The 19,812-nt window shown below is 39.8% G+C and overlaps 1 protein-coding gene across 3 annotated transcripts in view; it reads right to left on the reverse strand.

Moving 5' to 3' along the window:
• The window catches only part of LOC122547156 (nuclear protein AMMECR1-like), a 189,886-nt gene that overhangs the window by 10,385 nt on the left and 159,689 nt on the right, over positions 1-19,812 (reverse strand). For 2 of the 3 annotated variants that reach the window (XM_087991930.1, XM_087991929.1), the window contains 3 exons: positions 18,255-18,369; positions 15,463-15,553; positions 15,148-15,244 (listed from right to left, as the gene is read on the reverse strand). In XM_087991930.1, coding sequence (XP_087848056.1) covers positions 15,148-15,244; positions 15,463-15,553; positions 18,255-18,369 — 303 coding nt within the window. Of the gene's footprint in view, positions 1-14,847; positions 15,006-15,147; positions 15,245-15,462; positions 15,554-18,254; positions 18,370-19,812 lie in introns of all 3 variants that reach the window. The other variant, XR_015758631.1, reaches the window with a different exon arrangement.

Here is a 19,812-nt window from a genome sequence, read left to right on the forward strand (position 1 = left end):
CCCTCCATCACAATGTGAGAAGTGGGGGATGTTTGTGCCATGTTCAATAGCATTTACAACTCTAGTTCATATCCAAATGCAGCAAGACCTGGACAATATCTAGGCTTGACTGACAAGTGGCAAATAATATTCACACCACCAAAAGGCCAGGCAAAGATAGTCTCCAACGAAGAAGAATCTAACCATTGCCCCTTGACATAGTGGGAGTTTATGATAGTAACACCATCAATATCCTGGAGTTACTATTAACCAGAAACTCACTGGACCCACAGTATACATACACAGTGTCTACAAGAACAGGTCAGAGGCTAGGAATACTGTGGTGGCTAACTCACCTCTGACTCCCAAAACCTTTCCATAATATACAAGGCACAACAGGAAAATGCGATAGAATACTCTCTACTTGCCTGGATGGGCACAGCTCCAATAACATTCAAGAAGCCTAATGCAACTGATGACAAAGCATTGCACTTGATTGACACCACATCCATAAGCATCCACTCCCCCCACCACCAACATTCAGGAGCAGCAGTGTGCAGTATTTACATATACACTACAAAAATTCACCAAAGGTCCTTAGATCTGCTAAACCCACAACCATCTAGAAGAATAAGGCCTTTGGACACATGGCAACACCACCACCTGCAAGCCACACACTATCCTGACTTAGGCATGTATTGCTGTTCCTGCAGCGTCATTAAATCAACATGCTGCAACTCGTCCTGACAGCATGTTGGATGTATCACTGCAAACGGACTGAAGAGATTCAAGGCGGCAGCTGACCAGTACTTTTCCAAGGGTAACTAGAGATGAGCAATAAATGCTGGCTCAGTGATGCCCACATTTCATAAGTGACTTAAAAAAAAGTAGTATTCTAATTAGTCAGTCGATGGGAGAATTAAAAATCAGTTACCAGTGTAGTAACGGGTCAACTAGGTATACTAACAGATTAAAATTGACATGTCAAAGATGACGGAACTGTGGCACAGTGGTTAGCACTGCTGCCTCACAGCGCCAGGGTACCAGGTTCGATTCCAGCCTTGAGCGATGTCCAAACTTCACACGCACATTCTCCCAGTGTCTGCATGGGTTTCCTCCCACAGTCCAAAGATGTGCAGATCAGGTGAATTGGCCATGTTAAATTGCCCATAGTGTTAGGTGCATTAGTCAGAGAGATGTGGGTCTGGGTGAATTACTCTTCGGAGGATCGGTGTGGACCGGTTGGGCTGAAGGGCCTGTTTCCACACTGTAGGGAATCTAATCTTAAAACAAAAGTATTACAAAAAGCGAGCTAAACAGTATAATTTCATTCTTTCATAATTTAAGATTTTCACATAGCTAACATTTACAACACAATGTTGAAGATAGTTGCTCAGTAATAAGCATTTAATTTTGTCCATTCTGTGTACCATGATAGCAGAATTAGGGAGAGATTTTGAAATGAAAGATGGTGAAATTCTCATCAAAGTTCTCCCTTTAGGTGTTTAAATACACTGAAGTTTGCAGAATTATAAACATTTAGTTAATCTGTAATTATCAGTAGTCTGCATCCATAACTAAATGGTTGCATGATTAAGCAATATAAAACAGCAGTTTTAAAAATATTTTTCCTGTTTGAAAATATTGGGATAAAGGGAGCAAAATTCATCACACTGGCTTTCCATTTCAGTAACACTTCCAGGGTACCTCCAGAATGACAATGAAATACTTTCATCTGAAATAGTTGGCCATACATAAATCATGTGATGTATTATACAAAAGGTGGTGGTGGTGGTATTGAAATGAAGGAAGCCGACATATGTATGGAGTTAGCAATGTTCATTTAATAGTCTTAAAACTTCCCTTGTAAACTTATATTTGCTCCCCATCTTGTGTTTTATCATATCATGCCAACTGGGCTGAGTTTTCTATGGCTAATTAGAAGCCAAAGATCAACCCTCCAAGTATGCTTTGCTTTTCACCTCCTTGTGCAATCCTAACCCCTAAATACCTCTATTTGAAAAGCACATAACGTATGCCACTAACATTTTCAGTTTCTGTGTTTTTTCATTCGTGAACATAGCCAAATGCCTTTTAAATCCAATGTCTTGTAACTGTACCTGCATCCAGAGTCTGATAGTTCCACACACTAACCACTCTTTAAAAAAAAAGTTGCCAGTCATGTCCTTTTTAAAGCTTTCTCCTCTGACCTTAAAAATACACCCCTTGGTCTTAAACACCACCACCCCAGGGAAAAGACCCATGCTATTCACCTTATCCATGCCCTTCATGATTTTACAAACTTTTATAAAGGTCACCTCTCAAAACCACAGATGGTTCATAAGTCATTTATTTTCCACCATGCTAAATATGCTTGGGTCAAGGGAGTGGATGAAACTTTAAACGGGACTTGTATTTGGGTTTGAAGAGTGCGGTGCTGGAAAAGCACAGCCGGTCAGGCAGCATCCAAGGAGCAGAAGAGTTGACATTTCAGGCATAAGCTGAACATGTTCATCAGTTACTAGTTCACAGTGGATTGAACAGAATGGTGGGAGGAAACAGAAAACAGAAACAACAACGTAGCAAAATCAGCATTGCAAGTATCAGAAAGTTTAGGGACATTCAATTTCCAAAAGATACAAGACACTAATATGTTAATAGGCACAGTTGCAGCATCCCTGCCCTAGATCAGAGATCTTGGTTCATGTCCCACCTGCTCCAGAGGTATGTAATAATATTTCTGAACATAGTGATTAGAAAAAAAGTTAATACTGCAACATTAATTAACAAGGCAATTAATTATATTGAAGGGATAGGATTTTGTGGGCAAAGATGGAGAAAATGATTGCAACAAATATATTGTCACATGATATAATGCTGGTTAAATAAATTGCTATACTATGATCAAAAGATTGCTTTGCTATCAGAAAAGTGGAACAGTCAGCTTGAAATAAAAGAATGGGCTGGCAATCCATACTAGCTCACAGCCAGACCTAAACTAAGTGACAAGTAACATTTATATCACACAACTGACACGAAGTGACCATCTTGAAAGAACAACATTACCTTAACATTTAATGATACTACCAACATTTGAAGAACTCACTGACCTGAAATGTAACTGGATCAGCTACATTTGAAAGTGTGTTTGAAAGCCCATTCAACATCTAAAATGGCACAAGTTAGGATTCTGATGGAATACTCTTCATTTGCAAAGATGAATTCAGTTCTAACAGGCATGAAGCTTGACATCACTCAGGGCTAAGTAACACACAATTTGCCACTGATCTCACAATTTCATTCTGTCCACCACCGTACTCAGTGGCTGTAAAGTATGCATGTATAGGATTTTGTTTTTGAGAGCACCTTCAAAATCTGTGCTCCCTATCATTTAGAAAGGCAGGGGCAACTGGCACAATAAAACATGACCACATGCAAATTTCCTAACTTTGTCACTCACAGCTTGTTTGGAGGGGGGGGGGGGGGGGGGGAAGAGGGGTGGGGGAAAGAGAGAACCACCTTAGAAGAGTAAACATTTTGATTTTCACATTACAAGCTAATTGCGCTAAACAATTCTACATCTTCATGAATGAAATTGCTTTTCAATATTGAATATTCAATAAATCAATATTGTGTTTATTAAAGATTCCCATTAAGGGTCTTTCTTAAAAAAAAAGAGGTTATACAACTGGTTGGATTGGGAACTGGGTTATATAATTAAATTTGCGTTGTAACAAGTGGAGTAGTGGGACTAGAAAAAGACAGTGTACTCTTCCTATCTTGGGCATAACAAATTAAGTGTAGGGTTATTTAGATAGACAAATACTGACATTTTCAGTTTCAGTGTTAATCAAAAAAAGGTATGTTGATAAAGTGTTGTCTTAAAATAAATTAAGCATTTTGGTTTGTAAAAGAAATCTATTGATGGATCTTTTTATTTTAAGCCTAATATAAAGTAATATAACTGGTCTTGTTGATAACTCGAAAAAGTGTTTAAATATATTAGTGACTATGGAATGATGGGACTACAGAATCGAAGAGCGAGGTGCTGGAAAAGCACAACTGGTCAGGCAACATCTGAGGAGCAGGAGAATTGATGTTTCGACCACAAGCCCTCCAAATCAGGGGGTGGGGTGGGGGTGTGCGCGTGTGGGCTGAGAGATAAATTTGAGGGGGGGGGGGGGGGGGGGGGGGGAGTGGGAGAGAGGCTGAGGGGGAAGGTAGCTGGGAATGCGATCAGTCGACAAAGTGGGGGTGAAGGTGTTAGGTCAGAGAGGAGGATGGAACGGATAGGTGGGAAGGAAGATGGACAGGTAGGACAGGTCAAGAGGGCAGTGCAGAGTTGGACAGTAGGATCTGGGATAAGGTGAGGGGAGGGGAAAACGAGGAAACAGGTGAAATTCACATTGATCCCATTTTGGAGGGGTCCAAGGTGGAAGTGAAGCATTCTTCCTCTAAGCATCGGGTAGTAAGGGTTTGACAATGGAGACCCAGGACTCGCATGTCCTTGGCAGAGTGGGAAAGGGAGTTAAAATGTTCGGACACGGGGCAGTGGGATTGTTTTGTGCGTGCATCCTGGAGACGTTCCCTGAAGCGTTCTGCAAGTAGCCATCCTGTCTCCCCAATGTAGAGGAGACCACATTGGGGGCAACAGATACAGAAGATGACGCGTGTGGCAGTACAAGTAAATCTCTGGCGAATGTGGAAGGCTCCTTTGGGGCCTTGGACAGAGGAAAGGGGGGAGGTGTGGGCATAGGTTTTGCAATTCTTGCAGTGTTCAGAAAAGGTGCTGGGAGGGGAGGACGGGTTGGTGGGGGGAGTGGTCCTAACCCAACTCAATCTCTAATCTTTGTTGTAACACCATAAAAAACCTCCTCGTCTCCAAAACAAATTCACTTATATAATGCAGCAAATATAAAGCAACACTCTCGAACCAGAATTGGAGGGATTACCAGGGAAAGAAAGAGACACTCACTATCAGAATAAGTTAGTGCTAGCTAAGAGGGAATTTTATAATTAGGGGCTTGACAGCCAGCTGCTGGAGAATCTCAAGTGGTGCATTACTTCCTGGAATTACAAATAGAAAACAGCCAAAATTTATGTATCATATAGAAATCAACAGCATCATAATTGGGGGCCTTGCAATTTAAGGATTATTCTCAGTGCTACCATTAGGAGTGGCAGATTAGTCAGGTCAACGAGTGGATAGCAAAGATGGGGTAGCAGAGCATTTTTTTTTAAAAGGACGCTGAATAAAACTGGCGGGGACAATTTAAACCATATGGACTAGTGTTAGTACCCTTTCAGGGCAGGTAAGCTTTGATAGGAGGAATGACCAACAAAATGAGGAAAACATCATGTTGGCTGAAAATGTTTATTAGCCAGATATTATTATGGTACAAAGATAGATTTGATAACTGCAGGCAAATACACAATACGATGATACAAACAAAGAGTGTTGAAGAAATTAATATCTCAGATGTTCCATAAACCATTCAAAAAGGCCTCAATATAGTGAGGCATGAAGGTTCTTATTAGAAAAGGCTATCCTTTTGTATGACATTAAATGTCAACACAAAGTTTACCACCTGTACTATGGTCTCTGGGTATGTAAAGAACATAGAAACTATTTCACAATGTAAAGGATCTTAGTGAGCAATAACCACAAGATGTTGCCCAGTTAAGTAACAGGTAATACAGTGCTATACCAGTACTCTGACTCATTGAAAAGCGATAATAATCAGAAATCAGAAACTTGATAAGTAATAATAAAGTCTAATAAAATCCTCAGATTGTTTCGTGGAGCTCTATATTCTTTGTTAAACAAATGATTACAATGGAGTGGGGGGGTGTCACTGGACCCAAAATACTAACACTTATTTTTCTCCATAGATGCTCCTGGACCTGAATTTTCCCAGCAATTTCGGATTTCGTTTGATTTCGGCAGTTCTTTTTTTTCATTGGAGTAGAAATGGGCCTCTCTGGTAAAGCTGCTGATATTTCATGAACGTCGGAACATAAAAGAATTGCGAGTCTCAATGTAACAAATTCATGCAGGTAGAGTTATTAAATAAAACTAAACAATGATAAAGCAGATCCAGACATGTGACATCTCAGTTCAGATAATGCATTAAAAAGGTGAGAAGTGCCTCACGGGAGGCTACTGAGTAAGGGGAGGGCCCATGGTGTTCGAGGTGAGCTACTAGCATGGATTGAGGATTGGCTGTTTGATAGAAGGCAGAGAGTTGGGATAAAAGGTTATTTTTCAGAATGGCAGCTGGTGACAAGTGGGGTCCCGCAGGGTTCAGCGTTGAGGTCGCAGTTGTTCACTTTATATATTAATGATTTGGATGAAGGGACTGGGGGCATTCTGCGAAGTTTGCCAAAGATACGAAGTTCGGCGGACAGACAGGTCGTACTGAGAAGGTGGGGAGGCTGCAGGAAGATTTAGACAGTTGAGGAGAGTGGTCCTGGAAATGGCTGATGAAATTCAATGTGGGCAAGTGTGAGGTCTCGCACTTTGGGGAAAAAAAATACAGGCATGGACTATTTTTTAAATGGTGAGAAAATTCATAAAGCCAAAGTAGAAAGGGATCTGGGAGTGCTAGTCCAGGATTCTCTAAAAGGTTGAGTCAGTGATTAAGAAAGCAAAACTTAATGTTGTAATTTATCTCAAGAGGGTTGGAATATAAAAGCAGTGACATGCTTCTGAGACTTTATAAAGCTCTAGTTACGCCTCATTTAGAATATGGTGTCCAATTTTGGGCTCCACACCTCAGGAAGGACATATTGGCACTGGAGTGTGTCCAGTTAAGATGCACACTGATGATCCCTGGAATGGTAGGCCTAACATATGATGGTCAGCTGAGGATCCTGGGATTGTATTCATTAGCGTTTAGAAGGTTGAGAGGAGATCTAATAGAAACTGACAAGATAATGTTTGGCTCAGAAAGGGTGAATGCTGGGAGGTTGTTTCCGTTAGGTGGGGAGACTAGGACCTGTGGGCACAGCCTTAAAATTAGAGGGGGTCAATTTAGAATGGAAATAAGGAGACATTTCTTCAGCCAGAGTGTGGTGGGCCTGTGGAATTCATTGCCATGAAGCGCAGTGAAGGCTGCGACAAAGGTAGTCTTCAAGGCAGAGATTGATAAATTCTTGATCTCGCAAGAAATTAAGGAATATGGGGAGAGTGCGGGTAAGTGGAATGAAAATGCCCATCAGCCATGATTAAATGGCGGAGTGGACTCAATGGGCAAATGGTCTTGCTTCCACTCCGATGTCTTATGGTCCCGCCAATGTACCATGCCATGTGACATTCTTGCCTGCAACGTATGAGATAAGCAATGTTAGCCGAGTCACATGGATACCTGCTGCATACATGGTGGGTGGTGCCCCGACATATAAAGGTGATATCCATATCAACACTCTGACACGTCTTGCAGTGGTTGCCATGACGGGATTGTATGGTGCTGTGGTTGATGTTGGCCTGAAGGCTACTCCTTTATCTGCTGGTTTGATGACAACGTTGCGATTGGTTTTGAGAGCATGGCTGGCGTTGCATTGTGATTGGGTGATATTTATGCATTTTTTGAGGAAAATAGAATGTATCTGCAAATACAAGTTCACCCCATAGACTTATATATGTGCACACATGCATAATAGAGAGGGGGGGGGGGGGGGGGGGGGGGCAGACAGATAGAGAGTTTATGCTTGTGAGTGCATGCGCATCTAAGTGCACGAGTGTGTGTTTGTACTTGTGCAAGCTTGGTAAAGAGTGAGTGAGTGTGTGTGATGGGCTTGACATGTATGCTCAAACAAACACACAGTCAGTAAATGTGTAAATGCCAGCTTCATCAGCCATACCTACAAAGTAGAGGAAAACATCACCCAATCACAACACAACGCCATCCATGCTCTCAAAAATCAATCACAATATTGTCATGAAACCAGCAGATAAAGGAGGAGCCTTCAGAGTAACATCAACCACAACACCGTACAACCCTGTCATGGCAACCACCGCGAAACATGTCAGAATGTCAACATGGACACCATCCACCATGTACGTGGCAGGTACTCAGGTGATTCAGCTAATGTTGTCTGACTCATATCAGCAGGCAAGGATGACCCAAGGCATGGTGCATTGGCGAGACCGAGCAGACACTACGACAATGGAAGAATGGACACCGTGCAACAGTCACCAGAATATCCTCCCAGTTGGGAACATTCAGTGGTCAGGGACATTCAACCTTGGATGTTCAGGTGACCGTCCTCCAAGGCAGAGTTCAGGATAGGCAGCAATGCAAAGTGACCAAGCAGAGGCTGATATCCAAGCTCGGGGTCCATGAGGATGGCCTCAACTGGGATCTTAGGTCCATGGCACACAACAGGCAACCCCAATACGCACACTCACACGCACGCAGACTCTCTTCTCATACACAAACACACCACCCCATACTCACACTCCAGCTGATACTCCATCACACTCTCACATACTTTACCAAGCTTGTGCACACGCAAACGCACTCTCTCTCATGTGCACCCTCATGGACACACTTCCTCATGCATGGTGAATTTGTATTTGCAGATAGTCAACACATGTAATATTTTGCAAATTCTACTTTGGAAATAGAACCAGACTCAAGATTGGGATACAGACATACTCTAACTTCACACCTTTAATGCACTGTCTGAGCTGAGATGTCACTTTTTATTATAAAACCTTAAGCTACCTCAAGAATGTGACTTAATAGTTGTTAATGAATCAAAATTTGCAACCCATTCTAAAAGATGAAAGACTTAACAACAATCTAAGTTTGTTCAAGTATCATTTCAGTTGCCTGACACTAATCTTTCGCTATAAATTCTGAGTCCTATGGTCCTGCTCCACAGCAACCTGACGAAGGAGCAGCGTTCTAAAAGCTCGTGCTTCCAAAATAACCCGTTGGACTACAACCTGATATTGTGTGATGTTTAACTTAGTCTACCCCAGACCAACACCAGCTCCTCCACATCAAGAAAAGGTATACTGGAAGCAATTACAAAAGGTAGAAATTAAGGAAGGGGAAGTTAATAAGCTTTAGAAAACCAGACTGGACTGTTAAATTGACTAGGTGTAGGTGACTTTTTTTAAAGCAATGATATATCCAAGAGTAGCAGGGTCAGAAAGCTCAACTGGCTAAATGGCTGGCTTGTGATAGAATGATGCCAACAGCATGGGTTCAATTTCCCCACACTAGTTAGGGTTACCTTCTCAACCACTCCCCTTGCCTCGAGGTATATAGTAACCCTCCACCAGTTATTTCTCTGCAATGAGTGAACCACCCTATGGTCCAGTAGTACTGTGATAACTTTACCTTTATACTACAGTATAAAACCAACATATCATTAGCAAAGAACAAAGGGCAATGTGAACAAAGAATCAATACATGACAGGCGAGCAAAAATAAATTACTAACAATTAAATCTACAAATAGCATGTTGGTGCAATACAAAGTTAAGACAGGAGATTATTCAGGACAGATAAAATAGGAAACCAACTCAGTAAAGGGAATAAGAGACTAACATTTCTAAAAATATATATTTGCAATAAGAAAACTGTGTGGCCAAACTTGGTATCAAGCGAGCTCCATCACTGGAAAATATATTTAGTTATTTTCGTACAGATCTTAAAATTTATAGGGTTGATGGAAAAGAGACTCGAGTTAGTAAAAAGTACTGGAAACTTCAGACAAAGCAATCAGAACTGGACTGAAGTTAAAAGGAAAACATTACGAATAAAGTGGCAGTTGCCAAAAATCAAATTATATAGTGGTCACTATCTTTAGTGAATCAAAAATAACACCTTACCCAAAGATCGGAAAATAATTAATATAATGCAATCTGTAATAGAGGCAACTGAAAAATGCATAGGGCAGGAAGTAGAAAGTATTAAGTGACATCCTGAAGATTAATCAAAACATGTTATTAACAATGTGATTAAAATGTGAAAGTCAAGAATGGATTTTCAAGAGGGAAGTCTTGTTACAGGGCTATGTCCAGGGTGGGTGGGAAGTTGGTAGACTGGACACAGTTTCATATGGAGCCCAGCAGGGATCTAAATGGATATCTTTTCTAATGAATCACCAATAAGTTCCCAATTTCATCAGTGCTAGGGTCAAAGCTGCTTATAATGTACAAGTGTAATTGGAGAAAAACTGTTTTTAAAAAAAACTTGCTGACGTTAAATTTGGCAACTCAGAGTGAGAGATATACAGCACAGAAACAGACCCCTCGGTCCAACTTGTCCATGCCGCCCGGATATCCTAACCTAATCTAGTCCCATTTGCCAGCACATGGCCCATATCCCTCTAAACCCTTCCTATTCGTATACCCCATCCAGTTTCCAACAGCGCTTTTGGAAATTCTGAGTTATTGAAAGGCACTAGATAAATGCCAGTTGTTCTTTCTTCAACCTCAAAGTTGTACACACAGTACAAAAGTAATAAATTTTGTCTTTGCTTTTCTATTAGTTTAAACAAGAATTTAAAATGAAAACTACTTTTTCATTAGCCAGGTATATGTAATAAACACAAATTCGTTAGCAAAACTGACTCCCTTTGATAAAGTATCATAACTAACACACTGAGGAATACAGCATTCGTGATACTAATATTAGCTTCAGGGTTTTTGAAGGCACGTGGGGTGTCAGTTAAGAGTTGTGCTGAGTTGTATGGACTGGCCAGATAGCCTCCATGATTGTCAATTTCTCCACGTACCCTTTTATTACATGGCTTATTCAGGTGTAGCTGGTGCAAAAATGTAATCGATTTCATATTCCTCTGATCAGTGGCCCTGAACCTCATTGAGGCAAGCCAAGCTGCTATGACACTTCTTGACAAGCTATGCAATTGAATGCCCTGTGAAGCTTGCTGACATGCATGAAAATGTTTAAAACACACCAACAGATCTTCTATGAGGTTCGATGGGCAGGCAGTCAAGTAGAAACACAGCACACTGATCAGAAAGGGAAAATAACAAGGTGCCAAAGCCCCTTTGGTATGTGAGCAGGGTGCAGACATCAAACTCCAATGTGCTTTCCAAATGGTTAATCTCAGCAATCAAAAAGTCTAGTGTTACTATATACCCTCCAACTCACTTAAAATTTTCAGAGTACATATACTTTAATTTTGCATTTTGAAGGCGACTGTACTGGAGTTGCAAGTACACTTCTGTAGTCTCAATCTGTTGTCTTTATTCAAGGTAGCTAATAATTACCCCTGGCAGTAATGGCAATTACCTGGAAAATTACTTATAGGCAAGGGCAGAAACGTCAAACACAAATGACCAAAAAAAAAGCCATAGCAAGTTGAATAAATATACTGAAAGAAAATTAGAACAGGTTCAAGTCCCAAACCCTAGTTTTGATACTAACATTTGTTTTTAGACTAAGTTATTTCACTGGGTTCATTGACTGAAAGGTAGTTGATGGGCAAAAAGCTAAAATCAAGGGATGGGTAAGAGGTTATTACAGAACTGCAGGAGATTAAATAAAAATAGGCATGGCTAAGGCAATGAAGGCATTTAAATAGGAGAATTTAAAAGTGGTTGCATCGGTGAGGCACAGAACTAAGCAAAGTTCACAGCAATAACAGGATTTATTGGAAGTTGAAACCAGGCACAGAATAGGATTATATGTAACAATTTTGGTCAGTTCAAGTTAATGAAGAGAATATTGCAAAGGTTGAGGGTGAAGGTGACAAAAGGCAGGATGATGGTTTTAGCAGCAAGCGATGTTCAAAATTATGTAGATCACTACATAGGAACACAAGGAGTGTGGGTTTTTAAATTCATTTGCAGTATATGGGCATTGCTGGCAGGCCAGTGTTTATTGCCTGTCCCTAGTTGCCCTTGAGGGGGTGGTGGTGGTGAGCTGCCTTCTTGAATCACTGCAGTCCCTGTGCTCTAGGTTTTCCCATAATGCCATTAGGAAGGGAATTCAGGATTGAGACCCAGTGATAGGGAAGGAACGGCAAGATATTTCCAAGTTGAGGTGGTGAGTGGCTTGGGGGAGAACTTGAAGGTGGCTGTCTTCCCATATATTTGCTGGCCTTGGCCTTCTTGATAGAAGTGGTCACGGGTTTGAAAGGTGCTGTCTGAGGATCTTGGGTGAATTTGTAGGAGGTGAGGAATGGTTGTTCAGAAACATCAGTGGGTCGATGTTCATACTTATTAGAGGATAGCAATGATTGTAATGGAAGATTGCAGTCAGGAAAAAAAATACACCATCTTGTAAGCTCCATGCAAGATGACCAAGTATGGACTTTTACACAAGCAATACATTTTGCAATAGTGAGAGAGGTACATTGTTTGATAGTGGTTGAGATGTTTTGCTCCAGTCAGTCTATGATATAGATTGGTTCTACTTTTCTCCTGCTTCCAAAGTTTTAAAATAAGAATGGATAGGAATTCCAAATTTAAAAGGAGTAAATTGTGAAATCTATATTAGATGTAGATAAGCATTTGGTAAGATAAATTCACATTTTGAATTGAGCAGAGAATTGTAAAACTGGATGAGAAATTGTAAAACATTCATCACAACAGTTAGTGAAAGACAGGATTTCAGAAATTGGATACAACTTGTGCAGCTAAAATAAAAGCACTGAGGCGGCATATTTATTGCTATATATGAAACGATTCATGGCAAGGTGGTGTTTTGGAGGCTGATATCCAACACCCATAAATTGCTTTACGAGATGAAGTGAAGGGAACTCTAACAAGAGCCAAGAACTTATATGAGGAGGTGTGCAGTAATTTTGTTAAAGATACAGTATATTAGATCAGGATCTTCAACGACAACTTCTCAAACTAACAAACCAGAACTGCAGTACTAATATCTTGGCAATTGTGACAAAAGTATTCACAAATGTACAAGTCCAAAAAAAAAACCCCAGACTATAAGTCAAAAAACTTTTTAAATGTTTCCGCATTTTATCCAACATATCAGATGGATGCCCTGAAATGCAGTTTTCAGGATTTACAGAGGAACTGCTAGATTCTACAGAAGGATTTCAAGCAAAATCTTGCGTATAGTTGATCAGTTACACCAAACGCCATATATAAAGAAGAATGGCAGATGAGAACCCTTGTAAAGCTCGAGTAAGAATATTGCTTCAATCTTCTCTTTTTCTCAATTATACACCACTTATTGGAATCATAGAATCCTTACAGTGTGGAAGCAGACCAGTTGGCCCATTGAGTCCACACCGATCCTCTGAAAAGCATCCCACCCAGGCCGATCCTCTAAGACTAATCCACCAAACCTAGGCATTCCAGGACACTATGGGTAATTTAGCATGGCCAATCCACCAAGCCTGCTCATTTTTGGACTGTGGGAGGAAACTAGAACACCCAAAGGCAACCCATGCAGATGTGCAAACTCCACACAGTTGTTAGAGGGTGGAATTGAACCTGGGTCCCTGACACTGAGGCAGCAGTATGTTTGGTCAGACTGTTTCTAGATCATGTGTGTTTTTGTTTTTATAAACGAGTTCTGAAAACTGACCTGAAACAGTAACTGAGTTTGAGGGTTTTTAAAAAAATTTCCCTCGAGATCTCATATGAACAACCTTTAACTGGTTGAAGTTGTGTGCAGATATTGGGTATCAATCCAGTCAAACTGTCCAATTTAATTTGACCTACAATAAGTCTTCATTTCTGCTTCAATGGAGTTAGCTAATTATTACCCATCTGGCTTTATCTGGACATTTTACAATATTTTTGTTCTTGCATTTCATGAGAGAGTGTTACCTCTGGTCATTACACTTTCCTGTTGAAAATGCAGACAAGGATGGGCCAGTATGGAATCAAGGTCCAACTCATGTCAGGTGTCAGAAAGAAAGGACATTAATGTTTCTAATTGCAGGAAGATAGCTTACTTTCTTTTGAATATCAGCAAAAGTCTACTCATCAGAAATTGATACATTGTTAAAAATTAATTTTTCATGAGCTAATTTTTTGTAATAAGAGTTTAGAGATATTTTTCTATTCTACCAAAATGGCACACCAAAGGAATTTGACAGAAACAACTTATTGTCTCTCACACACACATCAAAATATACTGGCAGAACTCATGCATGTAGATAGCTATAAAGCAAAAATCACTTCTGCAGACATCCAGTAGGGAAGTCAACACCAATGATGCAGTTTCCCAGCATACATCTTGAGAGCCCTCATCTTCTGCTGGTTAAAAAGGTCCTGCTGAAACTGCTCAGGCAAGTTACTTCTTTAAAATTAAAACAAAGCATGCCTGCTTTGCTGTGACAATGAGCTTCTATATTATTTTGACCAATGAGACTATTTCTTTATCAGACAATCTCTCAGGAACTAAAGCAATCCTAATGTGTTTATATTTAAATACTCAGGTTTTGCTTCAAAAGGTATAGCATGAACAGCGGGTTTTTTTTTCTAACTGCAAAAGCTCAAAAACTTATTGTTTTAATGCAGGCATTGCTTTAAAAATAATTTAAAGCCATCAGTTTCTTTTCTTGAATTCTTTCTCCACTTTGTTTTGGATTTGCGAAAATATGACAACTCCATTAATTATTGTGGGGAGGCATTAGACAAGAGCCAAAAAATAAGCAACCCAACATACTGACAACTTCATGGGAGCAGAAGCAACAATTTGTTTTTAAGTGAGTCAAAGTATGTTGGTCAGAGAAATAATGTTGTTCAGAAACATTTTTGTACTTTTAAGCTTGGATATTTGGGGTGGTCACATTTTAATTAGCATTAAAAGTTCAACTACACAGAATTTTAGATAGTTCACTCTAGTACATCATGACATGAATATTTGAATAAATATCACTAACCAAGTACCAAAAGTATATTTACTTTTGCAATCTTCTAGAGTAAGAGATTTGTAAAAGTAGATTCACGCAGATCTTAAACTATTTATTTTCTAGGAGTCCTTGCTGTTCAACAATCACTGCAATGGTCCTCAAATGTTACCAGTATTGGAATTGTTTAAATGGGGCTCCAAGTAGGCAAGCCTAATGTAAAAGGAGTGAAACAATTCAATAGCTTTTTGAAAATATGGTTAAAAGCACATTAAAATTGTTCTGCTTTAAGTAAACCAAATTTGATTGAATTTTCTCAATTTAAGGGCTGATGAATTTGAGACAGTATATTTACCTAGTCAGTTTAATTGTCTTCCTGAAGTCATTCGTGATGGGAGGCTTGTAACCTCCCTTTCGTAGCAAGGAATCTATGGTTTGAATGTGGTCCCAACCTGTAGAAAATTACAAAGATGAGATCTTAAGCCTTGGAAGAAAATTTACCTTCATTACTCAAGCACAGGATACAGGTTGCAAGCCAGTCACTATTTTTCAAATAAACATTTGGAGTCATGCGGTAAATGTTAAATGCAGAAGAACAGACACTATGAAGTTACTTTAATTGGACAAGAGGGAAGTCCGTGTTATACTGTACATAAAGCACAACATTGACCTTGCTCCTTCGCAACCTCCGGCAGGTATGTGGCGGTTCGTTTTGATCCTTTTTCATTGATGAATTCTATTCTAATGCCATGTACACCCACCTGGAAGAAATTGGCAGCTTCATTAGAATGAAATATGCAAAACTTAAGCTACAAGGCTTCGGTATTTTGTTTAGACTTGACCTTCCCTAGGATAACCATTTTTTTGAGAGATGATTTTTCTCAATACAAATTAAATCTCCAATGCAGGACCAATCAGCAATACAATACTGCTCAACGAAAGGCAATTCAAAAAATGAAGTCAGGTTAAATCCTAATGGAGGAAATTAAATAAAGATTTGGAGAATAAAAGTAACCAAAACGGTGTGACAAAAAGAACAGAGCAATTGAATTGGAGTATAAAGCATAGCCATGGAGATAAATGACTGGTGTCTATCTTGAAGACCGAAATCACAGAATACACCAGCTCTATTATCTAATCCAACTTCATTATCTAGTGCCAATTTCTTGCTTTTTCCCCATATCCCAACACCATTCCTGTCCAAAAAACCCCATATCCCTTGTGAATGTTGACACTATTGTGTAGAAGAATGCCATTTGTAAAATTGAAATAAAAAGCATCGTTGCTATATTAAATTGAAAGAAGTTGCAAAAAAGAGCCACAATCTTCACTGAACTGGAAAATAATACTAGCTTCTGATATTTGATCGAAATAGATGGAGGTTTAATGCTAACCGAATTTGCTGAGTATAGCAGTAAAATGATCAAAAGATAATGCAAGGATCAATGCAATTTCAGGGTTTGCTTGGACAAATGCCAAAACAACAGGCATTGGTATAAACATTTCGAAATATGCTGTAAACATGCAGAATATCTTAACTAGCATTTATGATAATAGGGAATCAGAAGGGCTACAACATTGATGCCAGAATGGATTAAAGTCACTAAGTTCACAGGGTTTAGACAGCAAACTACATTTCTTTCATTGTTTTAATTAATTTAAACCCCAAAAGTATGATAACCATTTACTCATTTTAAGTGATCTCTGAAGAAAAATCATTCATGGGATCTGAGAGTCACTGGCTGGGTGAGTACTTATGGCCCATCCCCAACTGGCCAGAGGGCAGTTAGCAATAAAGCACATTGCTGGAGCTCTGGAGTCACATTCAGACCAGACCAGCAAGGATGGCAGATTTACATCCCTGAAAGGACATTCCTGAACCAGATAGGTTTTCCCAAAAAAAACATGGTTATGTAGTCAGAGGGTTGCAAGACTCCAGAACTCTTTATCCCACAAAAGCAGTACAGGCAGCGTTTTGGATATTTTTAAAGGCAGAATTAGATTAACTCCTGCCTCATAGACAAGGATTAAGGTTATCAGATATAGGCATAGATGTACAGTAAAAGTGACACAGTCAGATAAGCAAATATCTTGCTGAACAGCAGTGCAAGCTTGAGGGGCCAGTTGACCTACTCCTGGGTCCTTCTTTGCACATTACTTCCAATTCTATATTCTGACAGCCTCTGCACTTGACAGGTTGTGAAATTAATATTGGACAAAACAAATTCACACAATTAACAAATGGGAAGGTCGAAGCAATTGGTTTTTCCCTTTGTTATTCATACTGCTTATTTTCACTGACCCACCCTGTGTGTAATCTTGATGCTACAGGAGTCTGATGAGATTTGAACCTATCAAAAGTCACTCAGACCCACTCGCACACCACTATCTGCTCGGCATTTACATAGATTACTCCACAACTAAAACACTTTTCAAGTTCACTTTTCCACTCAAAATTCTGTGATCCCAACTTTCCATCCTGCCTACTCCCTATAAAAGCAATGTGCCCAAATTTTCATGCACTGGATTCCATCCTGCCCTAAATAATCCTTGTGCAATACTTTTTTAGAACAAGTTCTAATCACATTTCATCCACATCTCTGCAGGTTCATCCAGCTTTGTTTTTCTTGTAAACATTCCATTCCCGATTCTTTGGTTCGAATCACCTAATCATTTCTTTATTGCCATTTTTCTAAATGTATTTGAAACACTGTACAATGTTGAAATCACATTAGAAATGCAAGCTTCAATTGCACATTTGGCTATCGTATTATGCCTTCAATAACCTCGGAATTTGAAAATTTCAAGATTAGAACAAAGTCAATTGAGAGCGAAATCAAGTAGCATATTCTCCATTCAAAAATATGTGGCAAATCTGGAACATTCATATAAACAGCCATGAAAGCTGGATCAATTGATCAAGTACAACAGATTTTTAATTAAGGGTGTCATGAGATATGGTGGAAGTCAGATTAATGCTATCGAGAATTAGTCCAGTTATGATCCAACAGGCTATCTGATCCTACTTGTTTGTATTTTCCACCTGTCGTGTAATTTATTTTTTAAAAGTTCGATGATGCAAAGTGTCAACAGCACGGAGGCTGTTTGAGAGTGACGCAGTGATGTTCAAACTCATCTGCACTCTGGAAACACAGCAAAGCTGGACTTGCCAAAAACAAAAAAGGAGTAAATGCATAATTTACATGTATGGTTATGGGGTGAGTCAAGTATGCCAGTAAGTAAAAGTCCATCCTCCTGCCTAGGTGGGATACAATGGCTTGAAATTATTGAAAAAAAACCTCCAAGATTTCCATTAAACTACTTAAAAGAAAAACAAATTACTGTTTGAAAATTGCTGCCACAACCTCAGGAGAATGTAATTCAGTTTTTTTGAAGTACATTAGTATAAATTTAAAACATTAGGTGTTTCTAGGATTTACAGATACAGTAAAAATTACTTACCTCCCAATCTAGGTAGTCCCCAACATCTTCAAAGTTGGTAAGAAGAGACACCGAGCAAAAAAGCCGTGGTAGTTCTTCCCTCGTCATTGGAGGAAAGCGACTGTCTTTAAGGGCACTACAGGAGATAGAAAAAGCCCTTGTTGAAACTGAAATCCAGACCATTATAAAATCATGAATTCATTGACCTGGATTTCACATTTGGCTGCCAAACGACAAGAAGAGTGTTGCTTGATCTGTTCCTTTTCTGATATTAGTTTCAATATATCATAAGATAAACTCAAGGGATCTCCAGTAGTAAGCAACATTAGCTGCCTACTTACTGGATATCATTAACCACATTCAAATAAATCACAGATAGTTGATGCATTTTACTTTGCTATCATTTGCTTTAATGGAAATAAATGATTGGAATATCTGTAGGGTAGAAGCTGAAATATCAAGCAAACTCAAAATGAAGCAGCATTTATCATGATGTAGGTATTTGACATTCTATTAAAATGAAATGGTTTTTCAAGGCCAGAGAGGTTTTTCAGCAATAATGATGACACTTGGAATGCCATTAAGAATCCAGTTGCATTTCAACCAACAAGATGTAACTTTTTCAATGGTTCTTACAACAAGGCTGTCTATGGAGTTTGCACGTTCTCCCAGTGTCTGAGCGAGTTTCTTCCGGGTGTTCTGGTTTCCTCCCGCAACCCAAAGATGTGCAGGTTAGGTGGATTGGCTATCCTAAATTGCCACAAGGCATTCAGTGATGTGCAGATTACATGGATTTGCCATGGCAAATGGAAGGTCATGGGAATAAGATGGGGGTCTGGGTCTGAGTGGGATTCTCTTTGGACAGCTGAATGGCCTCTTTCTTCAAAATAGCATTTTGTGATTGTAAGGCTAACAGTATAAAAGAACACTTTCTTTCAGAAGTTCAGTGAACTCTATTTGATTTCAGTCTGCAAAGATTTCCCTTGTACCCCCTACAGATGATGACAGAATCTCAGACTTCTGAATTTAGTTGAACTGCATGTGCATCTGCAGATGCTGCAATCAGTCTCAAAAGCAATGAGGGAACCAATGCTTGGCTACTCCAAATCTGATCCATGAATCTGTAATTTATTGTGTATGCGGAGTTTTGAGAAACAATGCATACTAGAATCATCAGGCACAGGCATTAAACTCAGCCTTCAGAGTAAGTGACTGGGCCTCCCCTCCCCTATCAGTGTTCCGAAAAGACCATCCCTTCGTGACTCCCTCGTCAGGTCCACACCCCCCACCAACCCAACCACCACTCCCGGCACCTTCCCCTGCAACCGTAAGAAATGCAAAACTTGCGCCCACACCTCCCCCTTTACTTCCCTCCAAGGCCCCAAGGGACACTTCCATATCCGCCACAAATTCACCTGCACCCCCACACACATCATCTATTGCATCCGCTGCACCAGATGTGGCCTCCTCTATATTGGGGAGACAGGCCGCCTATTTGCGGAACGCTTCAGAGAACACCTCTGGGACACCCACACCAACCAACCCAACACTTTAACTCCCCCTCCCACTCCACCAAGGA

This window comes from Chiloscyllium plagiosum, unplaced genomic scaffold, assembly GCF_037043375.1.
Source record: "Chiloscyllium plagiosum isolate Xiang-an unplaced genomic scaffold, Cpla_swu_hap1 HiC_scaffold_11, whole genome shotgun sequence".
In the NCBI taxonomy this organism is placed as follows: Eukaryota; Metazoa; Chordata; class Chondrichthyes; order Orectolobiformes; family Hemiscylliidae; genus Chiloscyllium; species Chiloscyllium plagiosum.